At 39.2% G+C, this 13,147-nt stretch overlaps 1 protein-coding gene across 2 annotated transcripts in view; it reads left to right on the top strand.

Annotated features, from left to right (window-relative positions):
• The first annotated feature begins 2,794 nt into the window (after nt 1-2,794).
• mdfic (MyoD family inhibitor domain containing) overlaps nt 2,795-13,147 on the top strand; it is a 48,093-nt gene continuing 37,740 nt past the window's right edge. The window contains exons 1-3 of one of the 2 annotated variants that reach the window (XM_041780692.1): nt 2,795-3,068; nt 3,359-3,517; nt 5,329-5,439. In XM_041780692.1, coding sequence (XP_041636626.1) covers nt 3,424-3,517; nt 5,329-5,439 — 205 coding nt within the window. In that variant the 5' untranslated portion in view covers nt 2,795-3,068; nt 3,359-3,423. The remainder of the gene's footprint in view (nt 3,069-3,358; nt 3,518-5,328; nt 5,440-13,147) is intronic. The other variant, XM_041780691.1, reaches the window with a different exon arrangement.

The following is a 13,147-nucleotide window of genomic DNA, read 5'->3' on the forward strand; positions in this document are numbered from 1 at the left end:
GATTTCTGAGATTAAAGTCAAAAGGTCAAAATTCTGACAATAAAGTTAGAATTCAGAGAATAAAATCAGAATTCTGAGTTTAAAGTCAGAATTAGGAGATAAAAGTCAAATTTCTGAGAGAATAAGGCTGTCAATGTGTCATTTAGGTCTATGTACTGACAATTATCATTGTCTCTGATGTTCCCTGTTTGTCGTTGGAATAGACTGCAAAGACTGAATTGTCCCTTGAGATTAATGAAGTTGTCTGATTTTGACAAGAGTACCTGGATGCAGCCAAAGACCTCCACCTCACATCAGAAGTTGGAAAATTGCCGCCATAACTCGTCTTCTACTACCAGCAGTCACTTGAACTGAAGGTCTTCTTTGTTGTTTTGTCCATGTGTCACTGCCATGTAGGCGAGTTTTCACCTTAACAAGCATAGCGATAACATTACATGAATTTTAATGAATCCATTTATGATCCAAATTCATGTATCACTAGCTGGGTTTCCAATCTCAGATTGACTGGTCATGTGACACCATATGTCACGTCCTGAGACGTGTAAATGTGGAAAAAGTGTTTCCATTACACTTTTGCAGTATACTTCTATATCGAAACATCTGAAAAACCTCCCCATGAGAGCCTTAAAACTTTTTTGCGATATTTGAGAGGTTTTTCGAAATTCAGGTGTTTCCATAACCATGTTTTATTGTGCTATTTAGATTTGTTCATTTATTCATTCATTTTATTGTCATTGAAATTGTTTTTGCAGTTCCATTTAGTGCTCGAGCAGTTTCTCATTAAACTTTGAAACTGCTCTGTGATATGTGCTGTTTTTTAGTCTGTTAGTTTTGGTTCTTAATGTCCTGAACCGTCTTCCTGAGGGTAGCAGTTTGAAAAGTTGATGTGCTGGGTGGGATGAGTCCTTCAGGGTGCCCAGGGCCTTCCTGTGGCAGGGGGGCCTAAACAGCTCCTCTAAGGAGAGGAGAGCACAACCTGTGATTTTCTGTGCTGTGTTGATGACCCTCTGGAGAGCCGTCTTCTCCTGAGCAGTGCAGCTGGAGAACCACACTGGGATCCAGTATGCCAGTACACTTTCAATGGAGCATGTGTAAAAAGACACCAGCAGCTCCTTGGCCAGGGCGATGCTCTTCAGGACCCTCAGGAAGTGGAGTCACTGCTGTGCCTTTTTGATCAGCGCCGTGGTGTTGGTTTCCCAGGTCAGGTCATCATTCAGGTGCGGGCCCAGGAACTTGAAGTCCGAGACCCTCTCCACACAGTCCCCGTTAATGTGTATGGGCTGAGGGTCAGATCTGTTTTTTTCTGATCTGATTTGTTTCACACATCCATCTGGGAAAGCTTCAATAGGAAATGTTTGAGAAAAGGCAGAGGCTTTGAAAAAACTCATTGGGCGAACCTTCTGTCTGTCACATCTTTACGGGCCAATCAGAGCAACAAAACACGTGATGTAGCCGCTATCAAGCTGCGCGTACAGAGCTACTGAGGAATAACGTGAAACATGGCAACTGCAGACATGTAAGTACTCGACTTTTGTGGTTTTTGAAAAGAAAACAACTCACTGCTGTTCTTTGTTCTTCTTTTAACGAAGAAAAGCTCTGATAAAAATGGCGCTTTAGCAGCATCCACGCTAATCTCTTCCTCCATAACTGCACCAGCTCTTGCTGCTGCTTGTTTACATCACGACTCTGCTGCGCCTGAAAGTACTGCCCCTCGTCGCTGATTGGTCCTGTCACTTTCTAACCGTGCCAAACGGTTCAGATGGGAGCTTTGCACGATGGATTCGCCAGTGAAAAACAAGGAAACGGGCGTATCCATCTGCTTTGCAAGGTTACCAACTTCCTGTATGAGGTGGTCCCTCTCGAATTTGAATCTGAAAAAAACAAAGTTAAAATTCTGAGTTAAAGTCAGAAATCTATGAAGAAAGGCTGGTTACCAATTTATAAGTCAGAATAATGAGTTTAAAGTCAGGATTTTAAAAATATCACAATTATTAGTTGAAAGTTGGAGTCCTAAAAAAATCAGAGTTATGGGTTTAACCCTTTAAAGCCTGAATACACAAATTATAGCCAGAAAATTCTCTTTTTTTGGAACTGAAATGTTTATTTCATTTTTTGCTGAAAAAAAAAACCAAATCAAAATGTCCATAAAAATGAACACATATTTTTTGTATCGCATTTGATACATTAGGCGTTTTTTGTAACTGATAATCCACTTGAGGGAATTTTCATCATTTATCAGATTGTATACATTTTTTTTGTACTTTATTGATCATATTGATTAGATAGAGGTATCATCAAAGTATGTATCAAATATGATACAACAGGCTTTAAGGGGTTAAATTCAGAATTAAAAAAGAAAACCGGAATATGAGTTCAAAATGAGAGTTCTGAAAACATCAGAATTGTGAGTTTATAGTCAGAATTCTAAAACAATAATCTGAATTATGAGATTCTGAGATTTAAATCAGAACTCTGAGTTGATAGTAAGCATTCTGAGTTTAAAGCGTAATTGTGAGGAAAAAAAATCTAATCTATAGTTTGAATTTAAATTCAGGATTATGAGATAGAGACTATAGTTCTCAGTCTGATTAACCTATCTTTTCGAACACATTTCATAGCACAGTAAGACATAAAAAGTCTTAGTGGAAGCTTTAATTTGCTGTTTTCTTCATGTTTTTTTTCCTAACTTAATTTTTGAGGACACATGTTTAGGGAGGGCTCTGCTCACTTCTCAGCCGCCAAGTGAAGCACAGGGGAGAGGAGAGAGGCTTGACTGGCTTCAGGAATCCGGATATGATGAAAATGTTTCAGACCTCAGCAAAGTAGCAACACTGGACGTCGACGGCAGGCAGCGCGCGGATTGTTATTGATGATTTATGTACGTCACTAACGTCTGGATAAAGTTGGACCGAGACAGGCTGCCGCGAAAGTTAGCAAAAAAAAAACAACTTTTGGACTCGAAGTAACTCTTTCACTCGTGTGTTTTTTTTTTTCTTTCTTGAGGAGAGAGTAGGAGGAAGGAAGGATGGGAATAAGTCAAATTTGAAGCGAGTTGTCATGTTTGAAAGGTAAGTAAAGCTTCGTAAAAAATATGTCCGCTTTAGCTATAAACAGCACTTAGCTAGCGTCCGTCGAGTTTTGATAAAGAAAAGGGGACTGTGTGAACAAATGGGCTGCATGTGGCTGCAAGTTTACGTAAAAAGCTAGGGAAGGGAAATTTCCACTAAGTTTAACTGCAGCTCGACGTCACTTTCTCTGTGTGAATAAGCAGACGACTTTTTGAAGTTGAGTAATGAGTTACACGGTGTTGCTTTGTGTCTTCAAGCCTGTGCTGATACTGAGACATTGGTTTTCACAGCGCTGAAGGCTGAGGAAAGGGAGGAACTACTTCGGCTGTGTTTGTCCTAAAAAGACGACTGTCTCATGTCCAAGGAGACTGTCTGTCCTCCGGATGGGCTGGCAGGGCCAGGGGAGGGCCCCCAGCAAGAGAAAAGTCCCCTTCTGTCAGCCTCTCAAGGTAAGGGCACTCAGGACACACCAGCCTTAAAGAGCAGGGGGCTCAAAATAACATTCAAGTGGCTTCTTTGGCTCCCCATAAGTTCCTTTTAGACATGTAACTCAATTAAAACTTGGTTTTACAGGTAAAATCTAGTGTTAAGCATGCTTAGCTCATCATAATTCCTCTCTTTGTGGGTCTCCTATCCAAATTCTGGTGATTCAAAAGCCAAAAATGCCTCTTCATGACTTCCAAACAGGCAGAATTGCCTGCTATATAATACACTGCTAATGTGCACATGAAGCTGTGAATGTTTATTGAGTGGCCAAGTAATGAAACCGAGTTATAAATACCCGTGACATATTCCGTCAAGAACTCATGTTGCAAGTACGGTCAAACAAGAGGATTAAAAAAAAAGTACTCTTTAAATGCGTAACAGATTACTGGTTTATCAGTCTGCTTTGGACAATATCAGCCTTGTCATTTTAAATCACATTCATGTGAGTTGTAGTATACATCAGTATCTGTGTGCTTCAGTGTTAAGCCTTGATAATGTTTTTGCTTTTTTCCCCTCAATAAAGTCTGAAGAAACGCCCTGGTGACTATTAACAGCAACCACAGCCAATTATAGTTTTTAATTAACTTTCTAGTTGCCCCTAAGATTATCACATGTAAAATAAGCTTACCCCCACACCCCCTTTTCATTTTTCTTCAAACAAGCAATGAACCGTTAACCACCCTATTTATACCAAGCATCATTATGGCACTGTCAAAAAATAGCAAAGTAGGACAAAGTAAGCAATCACTGGGGCTGCTGGATTGCGAATGGATTTTCGCTGGACCCTTCAAAGGCGCTTGCAGTTAAGACTGGATTTCCCCTCTCAAGGGACTGTAGATTTACTGAGAATAGAGCAATTTACTTCTAACTGTGATCACTAAATACTGCGATGCATCACGCAGCACTGTGCGGCCACCATACATCAGCTCCAAGCTGAGATATGTGCCACATCTATCTAGGGCTGTTGGCCTGCGCCCATCCGTTCCACTCCCTCATCCATCACTGCTTACAAACAGAGAGTGGTGTAGCATCGGAGCAAACGCTTCGGGCTTTGATAAACGTGTTGCTGGAACACTCTTTAGCAATTTTTCTCGGTCAAGATACAGGATGTTACTGAAAAGTTGCAGGGCATGAGAAAAAATAGGCTGAGAGCAGGACTCCAGGGTTTGAAGTCATTGTGGAAGGTTTATTTACTGAACAAAGCAACATTGTGCTGTTTGTCTTGAAGTCAAAAAGCCAGGAGACATGGCTTAAGAAGATGAGAGGTGCTGTCCCATGTTTTTTTGCAGGCCAAGCTATCAGGCCTAGAGTTCTTGCCCACATACTTTTTCCAATTTAGATGAATGCTGCCTTTATGGTAGTAAAAAAGCAGCTTGGCAGGTAGAGCACACTCGGGAACAGAAGGAGCAAAAATGAAATCCAGAGCTCTGGCAAGGCCTTTACCTGAACCGCCCCACCATGTTGTGCAACCATTTGCCAGCGGCCTGTGTTTTTTCTGGCAAAAGAGCGACTCAGAATGGCCTCTGCACCTTTTGCTCGTCCAGCTGTCTCTGGTTTTTTGTCCACTGTGGCTGACCTTGCTTTTTGGAAGAACGTAATGGTAATGCACGCTAATTCAGAACAGTTGAGCTCCTAATGGGATAACATTAAAGTAAACAACCAGAGCACTCACAGTTCTTGACTGTGCACCATAATATTTTGTTGCTTAACTTTCTGTGCAACAAGTTTATCCTTCCTCTGCCATGTTTTAACGTTGAAACACTTGTGACCCTAGATGCCTGCGACAGTGAATCATCAGGGCGAACACAGTCTCCCAGGAAACCAGCCAGTGAAGGACAAAGCCACGTGACCGAGGAGAAGCCTAATTATTGTGAGCCTGTAAGAAGTAAGTTTTAACGACCTGGGAAAGCTGGAGGCGGTCAGCAGGGTATCGTGGTGTTATATTTTAATGATAAACAACAATGAGGCGTTTAATTGAAGAGGGAAAATCATTAACATATTTTGCCTGTTAAGTCAGATTGTTGAGCTTAAATGCAGTAGGTGTTTAGTGTTGTTTTATGTAACATTTAAATGGTTGAAAATTCTTCATTTTATGAACAAGACTGCTGTTTTAAGACGGTTGCACATGCATACAACATGGTTAGTAAGCCAACTCAAACATCAGCTTTTGTATTTAAAAATTAAAGTAACAAAGACAGCACTGACTTTTGACTTTCAGAGGTAACGTGCGTGCTCTTTCATCCTGCCACACTGACCAAGACTTGGCTCATTTCTTCATTTTATTTCTACTTTCCAAGCCTCAGCGCTCTGTTGGGAAGTGGGAAATCCTCTGCGGTTCTGGCATCGGCTGTTTTAATGCACTGATTGCTTCTTAGCCACAATGTTTTTACAGTGTACCAAACATTTACCTATTGGAAAGGAATTGTAGCTGCTGCTGGAGGCGATTTTCCCTGCAAACTTATCAGTTACACGAAACTTTAAGGCTGAGACAACACAGTAGGGATGCACTGAAGGGATGTGAATCTCCCAGTGTCTCATTAATTAGCTGGATTTAGTTTCTCAGGTTCACAATTTGGTTCAAAATTGATTTACAATTCAACTGATTGCCATATTTGTTCCAATTGCATTCTTATTTCTGGATCAGCACCAAGCCACTGTGCTATAAGAAGCTACAGATTTTCAAATTAAAATAAGAATATGCTTCATAATAATAAACCTTACTTGAACATTTTTTTAATCAGCTAATTATGCTGAACATGAAGATATGCTTTGTAGACTACTTTTTGAGGGCAGGTGGGCTTTTGCCTTAAATGTACTGTATAAGACAGTGGTTCTCACTTGGTGGGTTGGAACCCACCAAGTGAGTCCCAGAACTGGGATCAGTGAGTCGGGATTGTGTGCCTGGAAAACAAAACGGGGGCAAAGAGTCTATGTGCCAAAGCAGTAAGTGCATGTAAGCCCATGTCTTTTTTTTTATTTACTCAATTTTGCTGTGAAAATGAGCTCTCTCCATTTTTGGACTCATTTATATTTCTTTTCTTTGATGATAATGTGTTGATTTCTCAAGATACCTTGAAAACAAACACATTATCAGGAGGTTTTTACAGGAGACAGACAAAAATAGAATGTATGGATGTATATCCTCCCAGGGCATTTGTAATTGTGTACTTTTTAAACATTTTTATTACTCTTCGTTCTGTCATGTTTTGTTAAGGTCCACACTACAAACTTTTTTGTAAGAGAACATTTGGAAAATTTTAGAATATTTGAGTCATGATCTCTTATTAAGGAGATAATGGTACTGAGGATAGACCAGTTGAGAACCACTGATATAGGACAGCTGAAGAGAGACAGGAAATGTGGGGAGAGAGAGTGAAGGAAGGACATGCACCAAACAGCAGTAGGATTAGGATTTGAACCTGCGACAAATAGATCAAGGACTGTAGCAACTGTACATAGGCACCTACTCTTTACATATACCTTGCCTGCAAATATACATTAATATGGATTATATTATTGGCTTAAGACAGCCACTTAGGTATTTATAAGAAACTTGCCTGTGAAAAAATAATGCACTGCCTTTCTACAGAATGAGTCTGTACTTGGTTGGAGGGAAAATCAGCCTGCCCTTCCTATTTTTTTTGTTACATTTGTTTGTGTTTCTGTTCTTTTGATAGTATTCATCAGCACTCAGCAGTGCTTTGTATAATGACACTCAAATGATGTGCCTTTTAAAAATTGTAACCCAATATTCTGTAATCATAGCAGTGTGGCTGCATGTGTGGAGGCTTATGTCTGCTTTAGACCGGTTGCATGTTTGCTGTGTGCAGCTGCCACACATTTCCTCCCTGGCTAGCACCGTCATGGCTTTAATACCAGGCGTGTGTGCTGCATGTTGGCTTATCCCCCTGCTGTTATAGCCCTGCCTTTCTCCATTGGATTTACCTCAGTCAGTCTCATTTCAAGTGACTTGATTTTTTTAGCTCAGCTGAGCTTGGAAAGTTTCAGAATAAAAGTGTTTACAAGCGAGAGTTTCTCCAAAGAAATGCTAAACTGGGCTTTTTCTTTGAAAAGCATAAATTGAAAAATGTAATCATTAGCGTTGATTTTGCATGTGCCTTACTCTGTTTTTGTGGAAACAGAAAGCTTCACCAATAGTTGAAGTTTAGAGAACATCTTTGTTAGACTGGTGCCTTCTGGCTTGTGGTAATTATCAAAGGAATCAAGAAACAAATTGCAAATATGTTCTAATTTGGGATGCACAATGTTTGGATATCTATATCGACAGATTTTCGCTTTAAAAGTGAAGTATCCTTATTGGCTGACTGGAAAATTTCTGCTTATATTTTGACTTTAAAGATCTGCCTTTATCAGCTGTAAAAATTGGTTATATGAGCAAATAAGTTAGGGGAGTTTTAGGCTGGACAAACAGACCTACTTCAGCTGAAGTCTTTTTTCTTAGCTATTATTATTACTTACACTATAAAGTGTGTTCTAATGACTAAAATTTGTTCATCCTCAAACTAAACATTGTCTGTTTGAAGGAAAAAAGTTTTAGGTCTGAACTACATATAAATATCGGTATCAGTATCACTAACGGCTAAATTTAAATTGGCATGTTGGATATTGACAAACATCCAATATCATGCATCTCTAGTTCTAATGATGTATGTATCTTCCAAAAATGTAAATATAGTTCTTCATTAATCATTTCCCTGTTTATTTTGACCAACAAGTGCACACTGTTTGTAGAAAAAATAGGCGAGCCTTCTATTCTCTAGATTCTCTGAGGAGACATGCGTATCAGGTGCATGAGACACTGTGCTTATGAAGGCAGTCTGAATCCCTGACTTGTTTACATGTAGGATGAAATAATAACCAAGCTGTGGTGCTGTCAAGATGCACATCTCATGTGCCCAGTCTGAAACAGGCTTCATTGCTGATGAGGTATCATATGGCACCCAACATCGAGTGCAGGAGTACAGGATAACGATGGAAACAGGAAGCTGCAGAAAAATGCTGAAACCATGGCACTGGTCACCACACTTCATTCAGTGCATTTATGGAACACATCTACTAGTGGATATGTTTTTTGTGCACAGTTGTGGTTAAAGGCAAACTTAAAAGAAACCCAAAATAATCAGCCAAATTCACCTGATTGGATAGATATTTGTATAGCTTATATGTGTATCGAACAAAAAAACTCACTAGATATCTGCATTTTGAGTACATCTGAGCTTACAAGCTCCCCAGGAGGCTGCCATGTTTGGGTCTGCACTGGTGGTATGACGTCATTTGGCCAGAGCGCTCCTCTGCTGTGCCTATGCAGTAACTGGCCCTTTCAGACTGGCAGAATATTTTGCTGCTTGCAGCCGCTAATGTGTCTGCTCTGGTACGCACCTTCACAGCTTTCAATTCAGGCACAAGTTTGCTGCGTGCTGGCTTTGTCTCCCTGCTGTTAAAGCTCTGTCATTCCTCCTACATTTTCCCTCAGGAAAACTCCTTACAAGTGACTGGATTCAGTGTGCAGTGGAAGCATGACAGGGGTTTTTCAAAATGAAAGCATTATGTACAAACCAGGGAGTTTCTCCAAAAGAATTCTAAAGCTGGATTTTACTTTGAAAAGCACAGACCGGAAGTTTTTTCATATTGTTTATCTTTACCTGCAACATATATATGTTTATTTTTTTCTTGTGATTGTCCATATTGATCTGTATTTATTTCCCTTAATTTACAGCACTTTGGTCAGTTGCTGCTGTTTTTAAATGTGCTATATAAATAAACGTTGATTGATTGGTTGATATTGTACCGTGTGGAAACAGAAAGCTTCATAAATGGTAGAAGTTTGGAGAACAACTTTATTAAATAGACGCATTTTGGCACGGCAGAGTTGATGGATCTTATTTTCATTGTTCATGTAGAAGCTACTGACAGATTGGTGAAGTGATGCCGTGTGCGTTGGTCTGTGGTTGATGGCTGTTGCTCCACTTGTTTTAAATTTAGCTAGTGGCATAAAATGTGAGCTTGGTCATTTGCATCGTTCCCAGAGTACTTCCCTTTTTTTAAGACCTTACATCTTAAATGTTTTGGATCAAGCTTCTTCTTATCGGGAGGGTTTAGAATCCAGAACAGGACAGAAAAAAGTATGTTTTTAAACATTGTTTTGAATTGAGTCAGAGTTATAATTGCTATTCATAGCCTTTTCCCCCCACACCCCAGGTTAATGATAAGCTAGCATACCTGTCACAGCCATCTGAAGTTTTACAGTCATGTCTTTTGTGCATCTTATAATTTTATTTTAGAACTTTAGAAAACTGTTTTGCACTCCTCTAATAACCAGGTTTATATGCAAACTTCCTGACACAGAGAGTTACAAAACAATTATTTGGCATTGAAGTCTTTGAGTTATGAGCCGGTGTAATTAAGTGTAGATACTCTTCTGTTCTGTGAAGTGACTCGATACTCAGCTCTGGATTGCAGGTCACAAAAGGAAACTGGCTAAAAGCTTTGTGTGTTTTCTTGTTCTTAAGAAGAGTGAGACGTGTCAGCAAAGGCTAATAGCAGCCGATTGCTTCCATCCACGCTAGTGCCGACGAGCTATAATAAGAATTGTGTTTTTGCATTTGCCACAACAGTTCTTTTGTTTCTAGGTTGTTAACTTTTCCAGGGCGCTTTTTTTTCCCTGCCTCCTTTTTTTTTTCTTGTATTAAGCTTAATGACTTGCCGGTGGCTTGTTTACTGAATCAGCGAGGAAAAAGAGATTCAGTTGCAAAAAAATAAAAAGATTTTCTGTCAAGAGGTCTTTCTAGCTTGGCAGGTGTGTGCAGTATTGCACTTCTGGGGAGGAGGGGGGCATGCTTTTCTTTCATCTCAGCAGATAAGCCCCTGTGACAACAGTTTTGCGTTGTAATTGATGTCACCCCCCCTCAGCATCCACACATGCACACACTCCTCTTTCTCTCGCACATACACAGACTGTCTGGTAGGGGAATTTAGAGGGAGGAAGATGTACTACTTCTCTTCTGAGAGAGTCACAAGAACAGAAAATAGTCAGGTAGAACAAAGACACTAAGACAAAGCTACAAATTTGTGCTATGACAACCTTCCTTGGTTTTAAATTACAGTGTCTCTTTGTAGTTAAATCAGAGTTTTACTTTGAAAGGAGCTCAAGTTAACCTCTTTGTGTCTTGGCCCCACTATGTGTGTGTTTGTTGAGTTGACCAATAAGAATGCTTGCTTGCATGGGTAATTGAGAGCCTACTCAAAGCAGAAACAGGAAATCAATAAGAAATCATCTGCCTGCCTACATCCTGGCTCTTGCTGCCCCCCCTCTTCCTGATGTCCCATTTAAGGCTTGTGTACAGTATGTGGAGGGCGACTTTTCACAACAAGAGGAAGCCTATTGTGATGTTATAATAACAGCATAGATCCTATTTCAGTTGGGGTAACATTGTTTTGACAAGTTGTCTTTTAGCGGCAGTGCGTGTCCTGAAAACAGGAAAGTAAACACGGCAGAGACCCCACATTAAATTGAAAGTGTTTATTTTAAAGGGCTGTGTGTATTTTCAGCAGAGTCTTTAAAAAATCAAGAGGAAATAGTGGGACAAAGTAGTGATGTGGCAATTTATTGTTGTCCTGACATGTGCAATAAAAGTATCATCATGCTTGGAACTAATTTGAACATTTTAGTTTAAAAAATGCGACACAGATTTCCTGTAAATTTGGAACAATATATAAACTATCACAGAATTCTTGTGTTTTGTAACATAATCCTGTTTCATGTATGGGGAATCCCATCGTGTCCCATCAGGATTGTAACAATATCTTGCAATACAATAAAAAAAATAAAAAAAAACTCATTGCAGGCACTTACAATTTCTGTTGATTTTGACTGAAAAACATCTATCACTTATCTTTTTCTAAACACCATTGGTTGTGTCTGTCTTTGGCTTGTTTGTTTGATGTTAGCAGGTGAAAAGAGACATACAGACCTGGTGGAAGCAAGAGAAGGGATTGAGATAGGGCTGAACGATTTGGAAAAATAATCAAATTGCAATTTTTTCCCCCTGCATTGCGATTGCGATTTGAATGCGACTATTATTAGGTTCTATATTACAACCTACATTAAGTCAGCATCGTGCTTTGACTTTCCAGGGAGTGTGTAGCTAGAAACACCCATATGGATAGACACATTTGTGGCAATTTGCATTGAAAACAATGAAATTATTCAGAAGCAATAAATCCATACTAGCATGAATCTGAGTGGGAGAGTGCTGCAAGCTTTAAGCTATAAAGGAGGAGGCAGGGGTGGAGGAGGTGAAGCTTTGCCAGCATGCACCTGGCTATCAGCCAATAGCTGCGCGGGGTGTGACTTGAGTGGGCTTCATTAATATTAGGTAGTAGGAACAAGCACAGTTGTTGCAATTATTGTTGCTCTTATTGCAAATTTGACATCAGCTGCTTTGTTGAATGAGGATTGTTGTTTTTATAAAGTAAAACGTACATAAAACATGAAAATGATGATTTTTGTAAACCATTTAATAAAAAAAGACACTTGAATGTTTGCAAAATGAGCATAAAATCTCTGCTGCTGCAAAAAATGGATGTATTCAACTGTTATTTTGACATATTTCAAGTTAAAGCAATATTGCAACATCTGGGATTTGTAAATCGCAGCAGGCCATATTGCGATTTAACCTCATTTGCGATTAATTGTCCAGCCCTAGTTTGAGAATGTCTTTTTGCAAGATCTAATCTGTCACTTTTCTAAAGAACAATGTGCATTGTTTATAGTGTGATTACTAGGGCTGAAGGATACCAGAAAAAATGGCTCTCTGGCATCTTTTCTTTCTATGATATGTACTCCGTTATGAAAAATGAATTCCATGTAAGTACAGGGAGTTAATGTAGACCAAGATAAGATTCTTTGCTCATCCTCATTAGTTAAACTTTAAAGTAGAGGACTAAAGTTTGTTGCCTTTGTGTCTCCATAAACCCTAAAGTCCATCTGGTGTTAAAAAAGTCTTTGTTTTAGGTTTGTTGTATGACAGGCCACTGTGTTATCAACCAACAGGCCAAATTTGAGTGATGAAAAACTTCCCTAAGTTTAGGAAATTAAGCTTCATATCCAATTCCATGCATCCCTATGGAATAACTTGTTCAATAGTGTGATAGGGAATCGAGCATGAGAGACACACTTCAGAATCCACATTAGTTTTGGCTGCCTCAACATGTTTCTCCTACAATCCTAAACTAATCCAAATACTATTTTATTTTACCTCCAACTTGGTATCAGTTAATCTGAGGGCAGCTAATAGATAGCTTGAGCTTCATGTGACTGCAAGAAAATGGTTTAAGAGCATGGATAATTATACTAAAGCCTCCATTGAACTAGTAAGATGCACACATGCTGAGTGAAAGAGCATTCTTTTTTCCATAACATTAATAGAATTGCTACTGTTTGTACATTCCTAAACTATACAACCTCAAAATGTTGCATAACTTAGATTTAAGAAGAGTTTTTAAGGTCAGAGATTTTTGGAATTTTATCATCAGAAAATTGAAATGATCATAATTATTTATAGATTGAACAC

Source organism: Cheilinus undulatus, linkage group 23 (assembly GCF_018320785.1).
Source record: "Cheilinus undulatus linkage group 23, ASM1832078v1, whole genome shotgun sequence".
Lineage (NCBI taxonomy): Eukaryota > Metazoa > Chordata > Actinopteri > Labriformes > Labridae > Cheilinus > Cheilinus undulatus.